General features: G+C 41.7%; 1 protein-coding gene across 18 annotated transcripts in view; it reads right to left on the bottom strand.

The window, feature by feature from the left end:
• abi3bpb (ABI family, member 3 (NESH) binding protein b) overlaps window positions 1-17,759 on the bottom strand; it is a 38,210-nt gene extending 20,451 nt beyond the window's left edge. For 3 of the 18 annotated variants that reach the window (XM_036565089.1, XM_036565090.1, XM_036565092.1), the window contains exons 1-9: window positions 17,412-17,755; window positions 8,705-8,884; window positions 6,357-6,425; window positions 5,937-6,069; window positions 4,579-4,760; window positions 3,559-3,608; window positions 2,714-2,759; window positions 2,425-2,511; window positions 1,159-1,233 (exon numbers count right to left, since the gene is read on the bottom strand). In XM_036565089.1, the coding sequence (XP_036420982.1) occupies window positions 1,159-1,233; window positions 2,425-2,511; window positions 2,714-2,759; window positions 3,559-3,608; window positions 4,579-4,760; window positions 5,937-6,069; window positions 6,357-6,425; window positions 8,705-8,884; window positions 17,412-17,505 (916 nt within the window). In that variant the 5' untranslated portion in view covers window positions 17,506-17,755. Of the gene's footprint in view, window positions 1-1,158; window positions 1,234-2,424; window positions 2,512-2,713; window positions 2,760-3,558; window positions 3,609-4,578; window positions 4,761-5,936; window positions 6,070-6,356; window positions 6,426-8,704; window positions 8,885-17,411 lie in introns of all 18 variants that reach the window. The other 15 variants (XM_036565085.1, XM_036565086.1, XM_036565091.1 and 12 more) reach the window with 15 other exon arrangements.
• Window positions 17,760-18,821: the final 1,062 nt, after the last annotated feature.

The following is an 18,821-nucleotide window of genomic DNA, read 5'->3' as shown; positions in this document are numbered from 1 at the left end:
CATATCCCCGGTAGCAAGAGGATAGCAGGCCACTGTTGGCCCACTCATGGAAAAGCTGGCGGCCCACTGCACTTTCAGCGCATTTCCAGGAGGCCCCGGTGCTTAAGCAGAGCATTAGACAAATTGCCAAAGTAATTTTCCACTCACAGTCCAATCTACTTATTTTTCCTTCATTTCCTTCTTTTGGAAATTACTTCAGTAAATAGTTTTAACAGCAATATCATAAATAAAGCCGATTATACAGCTGCAACAAATCTAGCACAGTGTCAGCAATATTTTCAACAAAATCATTTTATATTAGGCATAGGTTTTTTTCTTTCTCTCAGTTGTTTGTAATATTTGTCTCAGTTTAGTTTCCAAAATAAAATAAAAGACTATGTGTATTAAAATTCTGTTTGAGGAGAATAAAAACTAGTTTGACATTGTACGCAGGACAATAATCTTGGTGGTCTGAGGGTGGACCAGCAGTGGCCTATATGTTAATTAGCATATAATGAGGATGTAATCTGAATTAAGTTGAATCTCAGTAAATGTAAATAAATGTGAAGGTCTTTACAAAAGTATTCAACAACAGCAAGACCTACAGTATGAAAAGGTAACATTAGTAGTGCAATATGTTTTATATTCATTGTGAAAAATCTACAGATGAAGTCATACAGTGACAAAGAAAAATAAACAAGCTAGCTAGCTGGCTAGGTGGAGGTATAGGTGGATAGATGGATAAAGAGCTGACATGTAAAAGATGGGCTGAGAGCTTAGTTGATGTCAGGAAGTTGGTTAGAATGGTAATTAGAGAGTGAAGGTCAAGATGGTGGTCAGAAAGTGAAGGCAGTGAAGTGGTCAGTGGACAGTTCTAATGCGTATGGGGCTGACGATACCATGCACCAACCATAGGCTTTCCTGTGCATGGCAACCGGAAAAACTTACACTCTAAATTCCGATTCTGCTGATCAGGAATCCTCCTCTCCACGGAATCAGGACTTTCTAACTCGTAACTGGTGCGCAACATGCCAGCATGCAACCAATTGTAATGAAGCTGAGGATCTCAGTCTTCCCCCCACCCCATCCCACCCGCCCCACAGCAGCAATACTAGAGTGAAGCATCTGCACGCAAAGCTGAGTGACTGGAAAATTAAAAAAAAAGACACTTGGTGTTACCCAAGGGGCGCTGAGGCCATTTTGGCTCTTTGGATGAGGGGGTGAGTGCAGTTTCCTGCTGGACCGGGGGAGGCGCTGTGGGAAATAATGTAATGTTGCATAAGCAGGAAAGGAGAAAAAGAATCTCAAATGGCTCTCTGCTCCATGCATAGTGCACAACATAGGTCCTAAAATAATGGCTTCTGCACCCAAACAATGCATAATGATTGTTATTCATCAAACTCGCATGTGATCAAATCTGATTATAAAATGAGTGCATGCAAAATTCACTGACAGTAGTTTTATGCATCAATTTCATCTTTGGGGTATCAGTATGATCAAACCCAGGCCAGAGTGTGTGTACATTTAAGGCATTATAGTTTGACAACTTAAAAAATGCTTAATTTGCAGTTAATTAACCAAAACTATTACCAATATCATCTAGAATACCAACAATAAGAATACAAACAATGCTAATAATTGGGCTCATGGCAATCTGGTAAAAAAGTAGATGTACTTATTTTACATGCACATTGATATAAACATATGCTGCAACTATTCCATGTTCCATTTAAAGACATATTACACTGTGCTTTTGCTTTATACTACTGACTTCGCCCACAAAATAAACAATGCAAAACAGAGCTGTGTCATACACTGCAAAAGCGTTTAAACATTATATTTTTTACTGTACAATCACCTCATTCTACCCTCTTAAAAACACTAAAATATTTATTTTACATCTTATTCTTTTTAATTAATTTTAACACTATAAAATGCGGTCAGTAGGGGGAGCTGTCTACTGACTGCTCCACTTCAGACCACACCAGTGACTCATGCAGTCTTTTTATTGCCTCCTTACTGAAACATCTGAATAAATTATGGCGTGCTTCATGTAAATGATATGTAAATTAGGTACTGGTAGGTTGGCACTTGATTTCACACACTGAAGCTGATTCATCATTTGTGCTCAGACTGCCACTCGTTTCAGCGTTGTACCAAAGTTTCACTCATTAGATGCAAGGCAGTTCATAGTTCATTAAAAGTAGTCAAATCTGCGCTATTTTTTGTGTAGCTTCGCTAAAAAAGAGCCACTTTCCTATCGGACTGTGCACTATTTGGGTGAAGAAGCACTATATAGGGAATAAGGAGCCATTTAAGGTGCCCTTGAAGGTTCTTGAAAGTTTGAACAGAAATACTCTGTGCTCCATGTGCCTCTATAGATGTGTAAATAGTCAAGTGTCAAAGCTGGAAGTGCTGTAATAAAGTGCCAGTTAAAGAAATTACCAAAAGAAGTTCTTGGAGCTCCAGGAAAGGCTGGGTTTGTGTGCAGAGAATGGAGGTCCGTGGACTGCTTGGACACGTTGAGCAGAGCTAATGGTGAGGGAAGGAAGGTGAGGGACAGCAAGAGTACACTTTCAAACAGGCAGAAAAACAGTGTAGATGTGTCATTTGTCCCGCAAGCACACAAGCACACAAGCACAAATACACATGGAAAACAAACAGATGTTAATGGCCAAACACATTTCTCCTTTGGCCTTGCTCTTTTGGGGGAACAAAAAGTTAAGTAACTTACCATGCCGTGGGTTAAAGAGGGCGCGATGTCCGGACAGGATCGGGTTCTGAAAGAACAAAAGGACACCTGTTTTTTTGCCCCCTGTTCTCCGACAACATACAAATTCAGCAATGTGATAGAAAGCAGCAGTGTTCCTTTGGTCTATGTTTCCTTTGTGGTGTTGTAATGTGACTAAGAATGCGATTCTTTTCTTAATTTACCGTGAAAGTCCCTTTGGAACAGTTTCACAAATACTGTCCAGTGCGCACATTTGCACAGCTGGAGTCCTAATTGAATTCCATGGCATGCGCAAGCGTGTGAAGAGGGATTTCGGGAGCTGTTCATGTTCAGATCCAGCTGTAGAGGGGAGTCTGGTTCTCTCTGACCCCCATTAATGTCTCCCAGAACAAGTCCAGCATGAGAGGTATCAAAGGCTGACATCACAGAAGGCTAAAAACTAGAGATGTTTCTGGGTCTCTGCATTGTGTGTCTAGAATCTTTAGTAGGGACTTTTAGTTTAGCCTCTTTATTAGCTGCAGGCATTGCACTGTTCAAAAGTAAACTCTGACTAAAAACCTGTCAGCTATAACATGGTTTAAAATAATGAGCCTTTCATTTTACTTTGGTCTCAAGTCCGAGTCAGTCAACATGCGACTCGCCATCTCTGCTTTGCGCTCGTTCCCATTCTCTCTTACTCATTTGGTGTCTTTCTGCCTGTTTATGCTGTGTTTCGACAGCATAAACCGCCCCTTGGGTAGGTGTGTGTGGGATGTTTCCAAATGTTTTTCTCTGGTATAATCATTAAGTTCAAGCACCCTCCTACAGATTCCCTGTTCGGCAGGTTTATGAGCAGCAGCAAGACGTACCACAGGCTTGGGGGTCCGGCTGTGCTTGTAAGGTTTCTGCATGCTTTTGTCTGAAAGACAAAGTGAGAGGAGATTAGTCCTATGTGGACAAACGCCAAAGGAGTAGCAAGTCAACATGTGAGTAACACTCAGGAGTTAAAGGTGGTCAAAATCATATTTGCAAATGCTCTCCCAACACCTGCTGTGTGACCACTGTTTTTACTATTCTTCACTGGAGGTTTTACTGCCAACATGCAAACAGATCATTTGTGGTTTGGAAAGTCCAAACAGGTTTTTTATGTTGGGTTTGGAAGACTTTCTCCGGTGGTAACAAAAATAAACCTCATAATACATTGCAAGTTATAGAGAAAATAAACATCTTTACGAACACTGCCCATCCAAAGTTTGAGAACATCAAGCTTTTAGGAATGTTTTTAATAAATGAACAACTGACATTGGATTAACAAACTGGATTTTTGCATGGTTTTCTTCTATATTTTAGTAGTGGCCAATTTCCCTCCAACTAGCTAGGTCTCCCCATCACACATGATGCAACTAAGCTAGGGGTTGAAAGCCAACACTTGCTTCCTCCGAGTCAGGTGAAGCTCGGTTGCATCTTTTCAAACTGCAGCTAATGAATCATTAGACAGTTCAACACACTTGGAGAATGCTAACTGCCAATTCTGTTTTGTCTGCTAACAGATGCCTGCTTTGGCTAGCATTGCACTGAGTGTTGGGGGGAGAGGAAGGGTCATCCTACACACCAAGAGGGAGCGAGGCCAATTATGCTCTCTTGGACTCCCAGCAACAGATGAGGGCCAATGCCTAAATGGTTGCACACTCCGGGAGCACCCAGTATGTGCTTTCAGCAATAGTTTGAACTGTTAACTGTTTTAAAAGTCTTTGCAGATACTTCAGAAGGCCCAAACTTCAGAATATATTGTCAAAGAAGGATTATCATTTCTATCATTGTAAGTATTATATTTTAAGAGTTACGTAATATTGTAAGAGTAAGACTTTTGGGATACTTGTGATACATACCTCCCATGTTGGTGTTGTGAATGATGGGTTTGCTCCACATGCCGCTGCGGTCATCTTTGTTGGGGCGGACTCCAAACTCATAGGCTGTGTTGGGCTTTAGGTTGTCAATGACTGTGTCGCTGGTGGGGCAGGTCTGATAGATCCACTTCCTGTTCCTTTCTCTGTAGCGGATTGTGTAGTGCCTAGAAAGGAAAGCATGAAAATGAATTTAGTTCTAAGGGTGAAATTTTTAAATCTCTCAATTCAACTATGCAGGGATCATTTTGCATAGACGTTCTACAGAACGTGTTTGGACTTCTCATACCAATGAGCCATTACATGCATATACCTTTTTTGTATCAATGAACCATTATAAGGATGATGGGAAATAAAACAAAAACCTCTGAGAAAGAGAATGACTGATGGTTAATAAGAGCACTGATCTAGGATCAAGTCCTGTCTGCCAGTGCAACTGTGTTGCTGTAAACTGTAAATGCTGACAGTCTCAGCTTCATTAGTACTCTTGGTGTGGTAAATATAGATCTCTGACTCCAGGTGTGAACAGTGGCACTGGTTTCTTTGCATCCAGAGACCCCTGGCCCCATTAGGTGCTGTTAAGTCTGGCCCAAGCACTGAGCACTGAGTCTCACTGTCAATGGATTGTGTTTCTCAGATTCACAAGACTTTATTTTCCTCGTGCCCATGTTCAGTAATGTGCAAAGTGGCAGCCAGGACACAGATGAACTAACATTAGGTTTTAATAAGAGCCAGGCCTGGTGCGAGACTTCACTTCTCCGCCGATCTGGGACGGGTCAGTGTTTCCAATAGCTTTTCCAACAGTTCTCCTTCTCCAGAGTGCAAAAGAAAAATACATATAGCAGTGTATGTGAGAAACAGAGAAGTTGAAAAGCGCATCAACAAGTCCCAGTTGCACTTACGTCGTTCCGAAAGACCATGACATGGACTCAAATACAAAACACACACACACCTGCTATGGCAGGAACCCATATCCCACAGTCTTTTTCCACCCAAAGGGAGAGACCTCCTCTTTATCGAGGAGTTATGCAACATAAATCATGAAATCCTGCCAGTGCAAGGAGAGTATGGACAAATTTATATACTACTTTTTTCCATAAGCAAAGCAAAACTGTCTGTCTTTGGTTTGCATCTCAAAGCTGCAGCCACAAGGTGCTGGAGACAGGGTGAGCAGGACAATTTGCTAGTATCTGTCAAGATTTGACTGAATGCTGGATTATCCCTAAATATGATGTAAGGGCATTCATCTCTTGCCTTTTGAGATCTGGGTCACTTGTGGAGAGTATGAATGGAAAACAAAGGAGAGTGAAATCCAGATGCTGGTGAGTGTGTATTTAACTCACCCATCCTCAAGGCAGTCATTCATGATGTTTCCCTCATAAGGGGTCTTCAGTAATGTTCCCCAAGACAGGAGCACTGAGGTGGGCGTAACCGAGCCGATCACCAGATGAAGAGGTTTGTCCAGGTTTACCTTGCCTGTGGGTGAATCATATCAGCTCAGGGTTCAAATGTCAAGAGGAAGATCATAGATCTATATGGTTCCCAAACCTGGTCCTGGAATGTCTCTGTCATAAACTTTTCCTGCCACACAAAAACGTGCAGGACAGGGGTGCACCAGGATCAGGATTGGGTTCCATGCAGTCAGGATCCATTTTAAAGAGCAAAATCTGATCCTAAATGATACATCTGTGCACATCAGTGTCATTGCAACACATTGCCACTTCAGAATTTGTGGCACTTTGGGATTGAGATCTGTGCTTTACCTGTGCATTGCTTCTTCACATCATTGGTTGGAATTGGCTGAACGGCAACCAGGTACTTGGGTTCAGCATCTACAAATGAGACACATTCAGACCGATTACTCAAACACAGAAAACAAGTTTAAATAAAATGAAGGGTGTCCAGTTCTTGACCTGGAGAGCTGGAGTCCAGTCGTTTAGTAATTTCATGGATTTAAAACTATTAAACCTACTAAACCTGGTACTCTACTGCTGAGTGGGATCAAGCGTGCTTGTGCAGGGTAATTACAAATCTGTGCAAACTCAAGGACACCCCCTCCCAAGATGTTCTTGGTTCTTGCTCTGTGGAAGGTCAGGTAGGCCACCAAAAAGTGGGCAGACCACAGAGCCCAAGCTAAAAACGGAACTGCTTGTGTGCTGACAAGGGCTTAGAACTCACGAACAACAAGCCATTCATTCATCAGAGAGCCTGGCTACAAAGCTAAGTGGATTATCTCTTCAGGAAAAGTGCAGCTTTCATTTTAGTTGTCGGGGACGGAAGGCTTAAAAGATTTGATATCTGATATGTGTGTGAAATGAAACACTCTTTTAAGCCATCTGAGCTGTCAAATCCATTTGTTGTTATGAGTTAAGAGGCTTCAAATAGCCAGGGAAAGAAATGTAAACTGCAGCACAGTGTGTATTTGGACATACAGATGTTCATTAGCCTGTAGAACAACAGATAAGTCTGGCAGGCCAGGCACAATGCCCACTGTTTGGCAAGAACCAGGCCAAATTCATTAAACAGGTTGATTAATGTATGGTTTTAAATTATTTATGTCTGAGTGACAATAAAACGAGGGAGACCAATACATTCTCTGTGTGTAATGGCCGATAATTAAAGGAAAATATACCACTCTGGCAAAGCAGCTGATCCGCCATGATAAAAATGTGTTCATAATTTTGATTTATGCGTAGATTTTGGATCAAAATCCACTTGTAGCGCAGCTGTACCACTGGTTAGCATGATATAAAGTTTGCCACTTTGCAGACAGCCATGCTGAAGTCAGCTATGGCCTATAAGGGTCTTGAATATCAAAGCACAAAGTTGTTCCAGTCATCTGCTGTGCACATGCATCTGATCCCAATCTCAGCCCAGGCAGTACATTTCTGGAGCGTTGACTGCTCAGCTTTTTCAGACAACTGATGTAAGTATATGATCCCGCTGTGTGTTTTTGCTTCAGCAAATGAGAGCTGTAGGGGGGCCAAGTGTTCCATACAAAAAAGGCTTTATTCACTAACTCCTTGGATTTGGGACCTGGCTAGTTATACAGTGCACTCCAGTACCTGCAAGACCTTGTCCACTGCGGGCCCTGGCGTGCCCCCACTGATCCCGACGTATACAGCTCAAGTGGAAAAACACCACGGGTGACCAAACAACGGAAGGAGATAACCACACTGAGGTAATGTTCTGGAATGGTGCCTGGTCACCCTAACTTGCCTTTGGGCTCCTGTGCTTGTCCTCACTCGTGCATTAAACACAGTGAAGCCTTTTTCAAAACACAGTACGCATTACCATTTGAGATTTGTCAAAATGTCTTGACCCTGGGAAGAAAAGCAGTTGCTGAGGCAACAGTTTACAGTTAACCAAATAAATCATGCACTGCACAACAAAGAAGCTAAGCATGCTGAACAAAAAAACACTTTATCATACTATACATCAACCAGGAATCATTCTTTATATGTCACCCTTTTGTTGGTGTGCCTAGAAATGCTAAATGAAATTCATGGAAACATTTGTTTTTGCTTTCTCATGCACAGGGCCTGAGGGCTTTAAGAACATGTTGAGGTACAGCCAGTGCCCTCTCTGAAAACAAAAGTAGAAAACCATCTTTCACAAATCAAAACCCAACATTGACCTCAGGGTAGTGGACCTCTGCCCTACAGCTGACCCTGCACAGCTGGGAGATCAGGGCTAGACCGCAGATAACAGAGACGGATGGACAAGGGGAAACAGTTCAACAGATGAAAATAAACTTGGTGAGCAACGCTCAGGGTGCTGTGTGACCTCCTGACCTTCTCAAAGTGGATCTGTCTAATTTAAGGAACAAAGTGAGGTTGGTCGTGTGTCTTACTGTCTAGCAAAGCATAACCAAGAACATTCCGTTGGGGTAGTGTTTCACTTTTGTTTGCAGTTTCAATCAACAGAACAGTTTACTCATGTTGGAAGCCCACAAGAGACTGTGATTTTGGTGTTTTTTGCAGAATGATATCAAAAGGCCTCGCTAATCTTGTTTTGTTGATTTGTTGGGTTTTCCATCCCTTTTGTTTTGGGGCATGAACACTAACAGATTTATTATGCAGCGGATGCCCATGTTGGTGGTGAGACTTACCAATCTCTGTCTCGTAGGGTACTCCATTCTCTGGCAGCTGGATGAACTGCTTGGAGAACATGCTAGAACCATAGCCCAGGATGTAGCCTTCAAGCTTGGTGTCAGGGTTTGGCTTAAGAAACTTCAGAACGATGGTGTCGCCGGTGGCATTGATCCGAACCTTCATGTTCTGTCTTCTCACTGTGGTGGAAAAACACAGTTGAACTTCCATTAATGACATTGATGTAAACAACATTCAAGTTCCTTTTGATATTCTACAGGAATTCCCATAGCACTGTAACGTAGAAATGATTAATTACATACTTAAGCAATAGAACACAAAAGGGATGTGTTATCGCGTAATAACATCACGGCTGTGATATGGTCGCCATAGATTAACACAGCCGTGATGTTATTCGCAATAACACATGACCTCGAGTGTTCTATTGCTTTTATACAACAGTTAAATAAATAAAATAAGAACTAAATAAATTGGGCTGTGAATGCGGCGTTTAATATGTTTTAATGTTAGCAATTCCTTCCGCCAAGCAGCGTGTTGCTACGTCAGAGTAACAAACTCCACTCACTCTGCTCAGTCTGCTGTAAGCCTCGCCTTTTGAAGTACAGACTGAGCCATAAAACAGCCGCAATATCAAGTTTAGCTCAGTTTTGTCAGTTTTTGCCAGATCAATATTAATGTTGTTTTGTTCCAGCCAGTCTGTAAAGCATCTTACAGCCCGTTTAGTTTGGCGAATGGTATTGGGTTCATTTCTGGCTGATTCCAGGTTGTTTAGCTGTTCTTCTGTCTCAGCTGCCGACTGAAAAGCTGCTCAGTGTTGATGACAGTTTGGGAATTTAGTGTAGTCTCATCTTCAGAGTCCAAATCGGCTGTCGGTCAAATGTGATCTTAAAAGTGTCCATTTTCTGTTTGTGGCAAAGTAAGAAGTAAAAACATCCAAATGGCTTGAGCGTCTCCTACAGCTGTCAAAGTCGTTGCTTAGCGATGGTGTCTCAGCGGAGTGATACAGTGTTTGTGAAAAAATCTTGATGTTATGGTGAAATAACAGCACGTTTAGAATGCTTCTCAACCAATGAGCTTGCATGGCCGGAACTAACTTGTATAAATGAATTTAGAGAATTGTGATCATATGTTCATTTCCCTTCTGCAGGATTTGTGGGCTTTTCTGATTTATGGGATTCAGGAAGATGCTGAGAGGGGACCCCTTTTATGAAACCTAGATCTCATGTCATGCAAATTGGGAGTAAATCAAGGACATTGGGTCTCATTTACCAACCGATCTTAAGAAGAAATTTCCTCTTAAAGCCCACTTACGTAAGATTCTGACATTCACCAATGTTTTCTTTTTAGGATTTATTCTTAGGTATGCACGCTCAAGAGCACGATTTAAGAACACATCGTGAATCTGACATAGACTTTTTCTTAGGACCTTTCTCAGGAACAAATTTAAAAAAAAAAATGGAATGAGTGAGGCCCTTCGTGTCTTTATATGTAGCAAGACTGTAAGGCTCATTATAAGTTGTTTGGAGACATTCTGAATTTGTCTGGCCCTCAATATCTGGCATGGCTTCATTTATTTATTTTTTGCTCATATAAGATATGATTTCTGTCTCGTCCTAATGAATAAAACTCCAATGACAGGAGCAGGCCAGCAGTTTCACTCTGAGGCTTTTGCGATGTAGGGGCCCATTTCTTCTCTTAGTAGTGTAATGAGGGCTAAATGTCAGCATGGAGAATATCTGGGTTCAGTCTTAGATCCTTTTCCTAAATCCCGTAAGCCAGACAACCAAGGGGAGTTTTTCCGTTTCCACCAGGCTTCCCCATCAATCAGAAGCTGGCTGATTTGAGTGGGTTAAATAGCCCAAAAAATATCCTCTTTAAGCTGTTTGAATGTGGCTCAGCTTTGGCGTTGGGGAAGCAAGGATTCTTAACGGATCATTACAAGCTTAGGAGCTCTGGATCATCAGCCACATCAATCAAACTCACCCAGAGAAGTTTCGGCCATTTGCACAAAGCACTCATTAAGTGCATTGAATGGCATTAATTAAGATCAAAACCTTGCAATCGGCCGATGATGAGCTACCCTATGGAACATTCATTAAAAAGCTTGTCTTGCTGCTCTTGCTTTAATCATTCAGATATGTTACATGTGATGATAAGGAAGCCCAGCCACTGGGCTGGGTGGCCAAATGGTACATTAGCTACTGGTATAGCTCAGGTCCTGTTACATAATAAAATGCTTTCTGGATGAGCTCCAGAATTCCTCAGTGTACCACATTTGTAACCTTTAAATAAACTCAATGAAGATGAATAACCTTAGAAGCACCTTTATGCAATTCATCTCCATTGGGCATAGGTTTATAATGGTCTTTGGACATATTGGACATGTAATAGGCCTTCTTCTTAGCTGAAAGTATGGCAGTAATTCAGGAGTAATCCATTTAAGAACACATAATTCACATAATGTTTCATTTTGGCAGCTCAAAAGTGTGCAAAAGTGAGGAATACATGAAAGTGAGTGATGTGGAGGAACCTATGAACCTATGACGTAAAGTCGACTCTGCTTACCTGACACCAGCTTGTTAATGCCAAACCTTCCACATTAGCAGAAAATATGCTTTCCGTTTCGTGAGGTTTTACAGTTTTAAGACCTAACAAGTGCAGTAAAAGTTCCACGGGGCTTGAGGAGTGGCCAGAGGGGACCGCACAACCCTTTCACTTCTGGGATAAGAGGGAAAACCTGGCGAAAGTACTTTTGTAGACAATATTCAGGATCTGCTTATGCTGCTATGCAAACATATACTTTTAAGCTTCCAAGTACTTCTGTGAGAATTTATAAGTTTTTACAGCTAATGGTGTGAATTTCCATGATATTTATCAGTGGTTTATAAAAAATGTTCTCGTCCTTTCGAAAGTAATCAGGCCCCTTTCCAAACCAACAGGCATAAATCAGTTAACACACCTGTATTTTGAAATGAGACCATTGTAATTTTATAAAAGAATCTCTTGAGATTGCAAAAACAGCTGACAGACTGAGAATTCTTAGCTGTTGAGGGTTTCACGTGCTGAGAGGAACCTGCCAATCCCCTCTGGCAAAGTCAGCACAAACGTGCAGATGACAGCTTGTTTCTTCTTCCCAACAATTAGCATTATTAATGGCCTCGTAGAAGGAGGCCTGGAGGAACGTTCATGTTGTTCTTGGCTTGTACTGTCAGCTGGATCTTGTGCATCCTTTATCCTTTAGAAGTTTAGAATCAGTGGAATAGCTAGCATGGCCTACCTGTGCCATGGGCCCATTTATGATCATCCCCCTGCCCCTCAGTATTTATCTGGATTTCCTATTGTTGTTTTGCTACACTATTTAGATGCAGATACACAATGAAGTATTTAATTACAGAAGTTAGTCATGTAATGTATTACATTAGATCAGATTAAAATCATATTGAACATATTTCACTAACGATTTAGAACACAAATGTGGCATAAATTGAAAGTTTTGAACCCACACTTTCAACAGAATGTATCCATTTAATTCAATGCACTTCCATAGGGACTAGAATAGGTAGGGGAAGTGGTCACGCAGGCATATCTCTGACTTTGACCTCTACTTGGGAGGGATCTTGCAAGCTCTTTTCTTGGCACTCAAGTCTTTTTTCACCGTTGAATGCTTTCCAGACCAGGAGGATCAGCGGCAACTCCTATGCTAGAAGCCGGACACTCTTAGAACCAGGCCCAGGCACGAGCTCTGTCCAGTGTTAACTGAGCTGACAATCGTCTGGCAGCTGTTCCACTTGAACAAATGTATAAACATGCTGAGTTTTTGTATAAACATGTTTGATAAGTATTCCCGTTGCCTGGACTGAATCCAATGGTATACGGATTGCCTGCCAACTGTGCATCCAGAATCTGGGACACGGTTGGCTGTTTCATTGCAACTGACTTTAACAGAAACAAAGGTGCTATGGGTGCTATGCATTACAAATTGGTTTGCGCCAGTTCCGTTTTGTCAGCAAAGAGCCAACAGCATTGCGCTGAGGGTAGACGGAGGACTGTGGCATCTTCAGGAATCGAACCCATGATCTTCTGATGCCAACAATCAAGTGGTTGCACAACTTGGGAGCCCTCATTTCAAAAAGTTTCTAAAATATCTGCAATGGGCACCATGTCCACGTCCTGACTTTAGATGCTTGAGTTTGGGAATGTCACAATGTTCCATGATCTCTCTTGGAGGATGGAAATGATTTAGGAAGTTCTGAGGCATTGGGGATCCAGAAGTGGGGTGCCCTTCAGGCACATTTACAGTAAAGTGTGTGAGCAGATTTATCGCACTGGTCCACTTCTGCATCCTTTTCCGGCACTGAGACAGACCATCCCCTTTTCTTACTTCCCCTCTCACTGCTTATCATAGCTTTTCTTGTTTTCTTCCTCTGGTTTACCTTCTTGTTCATGCACTAGCAGGAAAAATAAATCCTCTGTGATCAATGCATAGACCCTTGCCTTGTCTTCTCAACAAACACACACCACGACTGTTCTACCAGAACACCATGCTGTCACCTTTGACAGTACCTTAATCCCTATTTTTCCTTTGCTCTTTCATCTACTTTTCATGTCTTTTATTCATCCGTGGCGCTCAGATAAAGATACAATCAGCTGTTTTTCAAAGACTGTTTTCACTCTGGCACTCTGGACAGCGCTTCTTTCATCTCCTGTCCTCGAGTTAACAGTGCTGCAGCTCATGGTACAGTAAAACTCAGCGATTTTTAAGAGGTTTCAACACCTCAGCCAAGAAAGCAAGATTTTACCATCAAGAAGCTCAGATGGTTTTCACAGACTTGTTTATTTTCTTCTCATCACTTGAAACAGCCACAAACTGGGACTTGATGAATCTCACATAACAGAACTGTGTCTGTTTGCAGGCTTGTTGCAGGGTAGCATTAGGTCATACACCACAGGTCTTCAAATCTGGACCTGAATCCACTTTCCAGCTGGATTTTGTAATGAATGGAAGATGTGAAACTAGATAAACAATCAGTTACAACTGAAATGATTGGCCACCTAGTGACATACCTACCAGTGACGGAAAATCCAGGACCATGTACTAACGACTGTATTGACAAATAGCCGTAAACTGCCCAGTCTGTGATGGTCAGTCATGGTCCAGTTAACTACACAAAAGGTTTTGCTGAGTGCAACCTGGTACAGATCATCCGAGACAGGGGAATGGGCATTTTTTAGCAGCAGGGTCAAAGGTCACCCACTGATGCAGATAGAGAGCAGGAGAAACAGAGACAGAGGTGCTTTGGAGATCAAAGAGTATGTCACAGAGAGTCTCCAGAGACCATTACATGCTTAGATGGGCCTACACTTCTGGACTTCTGATTTTGGGAAACTAAAAAATAATACATGTCTGTAATTATGAGTTTATTTATATAATTATCATGCCTTTTGTATTCCAATTCTGCAGGTATTGTAGAAATACACTTATTTTATTAAGTTTTGTTTGGAAAATTTTGTGAGTTTAGATTGGTCTACATTAAGATCGTCGGTCTAGATCCCATGTGTCATACACAAAGTCCGTGGGCCTGATAAATTCTACAATCCCATCTGGCCTGCAAAGGTGTTTTAATTTTCTATTAATATTAGCCTGTTTTACAATGCCATGCACTACATTCCCCAGCATGCACTGCAAGTTAATGGACACTCCGTCTCTCGTAACCCAACAACAATCTATGAGACAACAGTTACACCTCAATTCTACACAATTCCACACCTGCCTTATCACCAGCTGCATTTCAACCAACTAAACACCAGCTCAGCAGCTCAGAAACTGAGCCCAAGTCTTAATGCAGCAAAGAAAGGATGCCAGGTGTCTAGTTTAAGGAGATAGGTAGGTTTAAAAGACTGAGCTCCTGGGGACATTTAAATATTGAATATTTTAAGTATTCATGTAATATTCTAAGGTCTACAACAAGTGCCTGTATTTTACTGTTGAGGTTATTGTGTATTTTGAATAAACAATGGTCGGTTTGAGTTATAGCACAACTTTAATTAAAAATGAAATAAAAACTATTTTTCTAGCCCACAGATTTGTTGAGATTTTCTAATATGGCCCTTTTACCTGCACCTGCCTACTTTGGGCTGTGGTCCTTTTCTGTACCAGCCTGTGTTTAGCCATTATAATCCACTCCACTGGTGCATGCAACCACCAAAACATGAAGGGACAGCCTCCAAACCTGCTGTACCTCCACAAACCCTGCCACAATTTTTTTTTTTAATCAATTTTGTGTAACAATACTTTGTCTCAATATTATCTTTTATAGGTATTGAAATTAATTTATTAGCTAACTACACCACAAAGCGTTTAAAAGTCAGCCAAAATTAACTTAAAGCAGATATAGGTAGATGTGAAATTTTACGACATGGTTTGAAAAGCCAAAACAATTTTCTTGGAAAATTATTTAATGAACGTTATATGGCTTATCTGTGCACCATGCAATAATTACTAATGTGTTTTCCTCTGCTGCATACTTGTCGCTTATTTGCTGCCCTCTTGTCTGCTTCCACAAGCAGCCTGTAATTGTCCAGGCTGCCCCACCCAAACTGCATAAACCTGCAAACTTTTAACTGTTTACCCGCTACGACTGCAGTGCCTTAAAATGAATCCCGCCTCAAATTGTTTTTACAGATCACATGGGGCACCTTGTATAGACCTTTGCTTCAAATGTCTGCGTTATGGCCAAAAAATGTTCATGAGCACCAGCATTAGCTTATCACTAACATATTATTAGAAATCCCATAGGGGCGCTAACAAAAAATGATCATTATGGTGTGTTTTTTTTCTAGCTTTTCAGCACTTGTATGCACACACACACCTGCACACAATTTTTGCAAAGCACACACGCACACACATCTGCATAAGAAAAACAGCAATCTTGGCCATCATCAGTCTATGATGTAATCTGGAACCATAACGCTTTATTGTTCTAAACCTGGCTCTCCGGCTCTCGTCCTCGAAATTAAATCTGTCATATTGCATAAGTTTGCAAAAAGACTTATGCGCTCTTTTGAAAGCTTTACAGATTTTTTACATTTTCCAGCATCTTTTGGCCTTTGCTTGGCCGAAGCTCCGCCTCTCTGCTGCTTTGCTTCTTGTTCAGCCCCAGTAGAACCAATCGGATCCCATCTACCAGAAACAAACCCAGACCACTTGTGCCAACACACATCACATCTGCCAGCTCTGCAGAATGTGCACATTCAATGCAGTTCCAGCCCTAACTGAATACATCTGCAGAAAATAGCCCACCACCAGCCTATATGTGCACATTTCCATGAATTAGAATCAGAATCAGGAGATCTACATGAACTGGGCATTTGCGCTGGACAAATATGCAACAATCCCAGACTCCAGATACGAGCACACAAGACACAGGCGCAAGTTCACCTGCAGGACCAGCACTGCATGACCGCAACTGTGCATTCACTGAAACCTTGAAGGAATAGTCTAAACAGATTTCGCCTCCGAATGTAGCTGACCAGCCAAGACATGTTTGGTGTGTGGAGTTGGCTTTTTCAGTTTTGCTCTGGAACTACAAGGCTAACATAGTTAACAAGCACTGCAAGCTAATATAGTAGCATTTTATTTGGATCGCATTGTTTGTAAATCATAACTTACATTTCACTACAGAATTCACCTTAACTTTCACTAAGCCGAAACTTGGACTTTACCTCAGCCCAAAACCTACACCTTAACCTGGTCCAAATCCTAATCTAAACCTACTACTGTTGAGAATGAACCGAGTTTCTCCAGACAGTCGGTTCCCAATTTGAACATCTGTAGATAATCTACAGGGGGCTATCCAAACAAGGTGGAACCACTTACACCCCACCAATTGGCACTGCAAACTGCATGGCTAACTTTGCACACTTGCGTCAAACTGCACTGAGTCATTGAGTAATTGCATACATATTTTATTTATTGAGGGAAGCTTTATTGATAAACATTTGTCCATTATTACAGATGAAGTCGCGTGCAAAAGTTTGTGCACCCCTGGTCAAATGCCGTTTTGTTGAAAATAAGTTCCTCTACACACTTCTGCACATTTCAGTGTACATTTGTTACTGTTTATTTGCCGAATTTAACAAATAAAACATACAAAAGCGTGGCCTGTGCCTGTACACTTACGATATTTTTTCCCAATATGGTTAAGTCGCACATAAATAAAAAAGGTGCAGAAAAATGCAAATGAAGTGTGTTCCCTGCAGAGGACTTTTATTTTATTTTCACTTAGAAAATCAACAAAACATGTAAATGGACCGGGGGTGTTTACACATTTGCATAAGACTGCATGTATGTATATATTTGTGTATGGTATACAGTGTCAGAAACCACATAACCAAAGATAAATGAGTTTTTTGTAAGTATTCTTCAAACACACTTGTGAGTATTGCATTAGGACTTGCAGCTGCTTGCAGAACGACATGCTGACGGTCTGCATCCCCACAAGCTAAATACAAGTGCAAGTGCACTCAATTTCAGCATGAGTTTGAATGAACTGCTCCAAACCTGATTATTATTGACCCTATAAATGGCCTCCAAGCCTTTATTACTGACTTCTAGAACTTCAGAATATCACACTTTGCATTATTTCATGTTATCACTGAGCAATAAGCCTCAGGATGTAATAAGCCCAGGTGTGTGGATGCACTTGCCTCTGATTCTCTGTGCGGAGGAGAGGGAGAGCAGTAGTATCCCGGCCGCGAAGAGGAGGAGGAAGCAGGGGCGGAGGAGCGCAGAGACGGCCATGACGGATCCCTGGGTCTCGGGGTCTCTGGACGAGGGGTCGGATGGATGCTGCTGGACGACTACAGTGAAACCTGTTGCTGCTGCTGCTGCTGGAGGTGTAGAAGAGTTGCTCAGCTGCTGAATGACGGACCTCCAGAGCGTCCCCTTGTAATCTATACAGGACAGGGAGGGAGGGGAGTGGTGATGTCACACCACACACGAAGAGGCAAGCACACCCACACCCACATGCCCAGGGAGGAGGGTTCATGGCTTTGATTTGTGTTCTCTCTCTCTCTCTCTCTCTCTCTCTCTTTCTCCACTCCTCTCTCTCTCTCTCTCTCCCTCTCTTTTGCCTGAGTGGGTGTCTGTCTGTGTGTTTTTGTTTCAGAAAGTACAAGAAGCAGACAATTGGCCCAGAGAGTGATAGAGAGAGAGAGTGATAAAGAGAGTGGTGAAAGAAAGGAAAGAGAGAGAGAAAGAGAGAGAGAGGGGGGAGCAGAAAGAAAGAGAGGGGGAGGAAAAGAAAAAAAGAGAAAAAGGGGAGGGAGAGAGTGACAAAGAAAGAAACAAGAGATTGAGAGAGAGAGAAAAAAGTCTTTTTTTCTGCTCTTGCAAAAAACATTCAGTGCTAGTCATTTAGAGCCAGAAGCTCTTACGGTATCTATCAGCCTGGCACCCCTGTTACACGTCTTGTTATGAGCTGACTGTGCTGAAATCTGCAGCATTGGCGTCATGTTCCCAGCAAGGTCCAGGGAGACAGAGAGAAGGGGGGTGAGGGGGGTGTAGGAGGTTAAGATGAAGATAGGCAGTGGGGGTGTCCATGCATCTTCAAAAATAAGGGAATACATTACTGTTCAGATGTTTGGAATAAATGTTTTCAATAACATAAAACCGCTTTAATTACAAAAAATGTAGAAGATGATTCTAATATGCTAGTCTTGTTCAGATGGAAGGAAGCTGTAATGCCCTGTCAAGCCAGTAGCTGGTAACTGGCTGCTTATTACCATATTATTACAATAACTAGGGTGAATTACTAGTTATACTAAACCAATTAGTTCTAGATTTACTGTTCCACTTTTCTAAAATGAAGAGCACATCATGTACTAAGAAGATGACAACTTCTGGTGTGGGCTTGATCTGACAATGGGCTCTGCATGAACTGTTTGTAACAGTTTATTTGGAGTGGTCCTTTGTAGATGATTAATAAACTCTTAACAGATTATCAGTAACACATCAACAACATATCAGTGAAGTGGCAGTAGTGAAGCACTGACTAGTGAAGCACAGTGAATGCACTGAAGTAAATATCTTGTAGATGTTCTGTTGATACTTACATT

This window comes from Colossoma macropomum, unplaced genomic scaffold (genome assembly GCF_904425465.1).
Source record: "Colossoma macropomum unplaced genomic scaffold, Colossoma_macropomum, whole genome shotgun sequence".
Taxonomy (NCBI): domain Eukaryota; kingdom Metazoa; phylum Chordata; class Actinopteri; order Characiformes; family Serrasalmidae; genus Colossoma; species Colossoma macropomum.
This window is presented reverse-complemented; position numbering and strand designations above follow the sequence as displayed.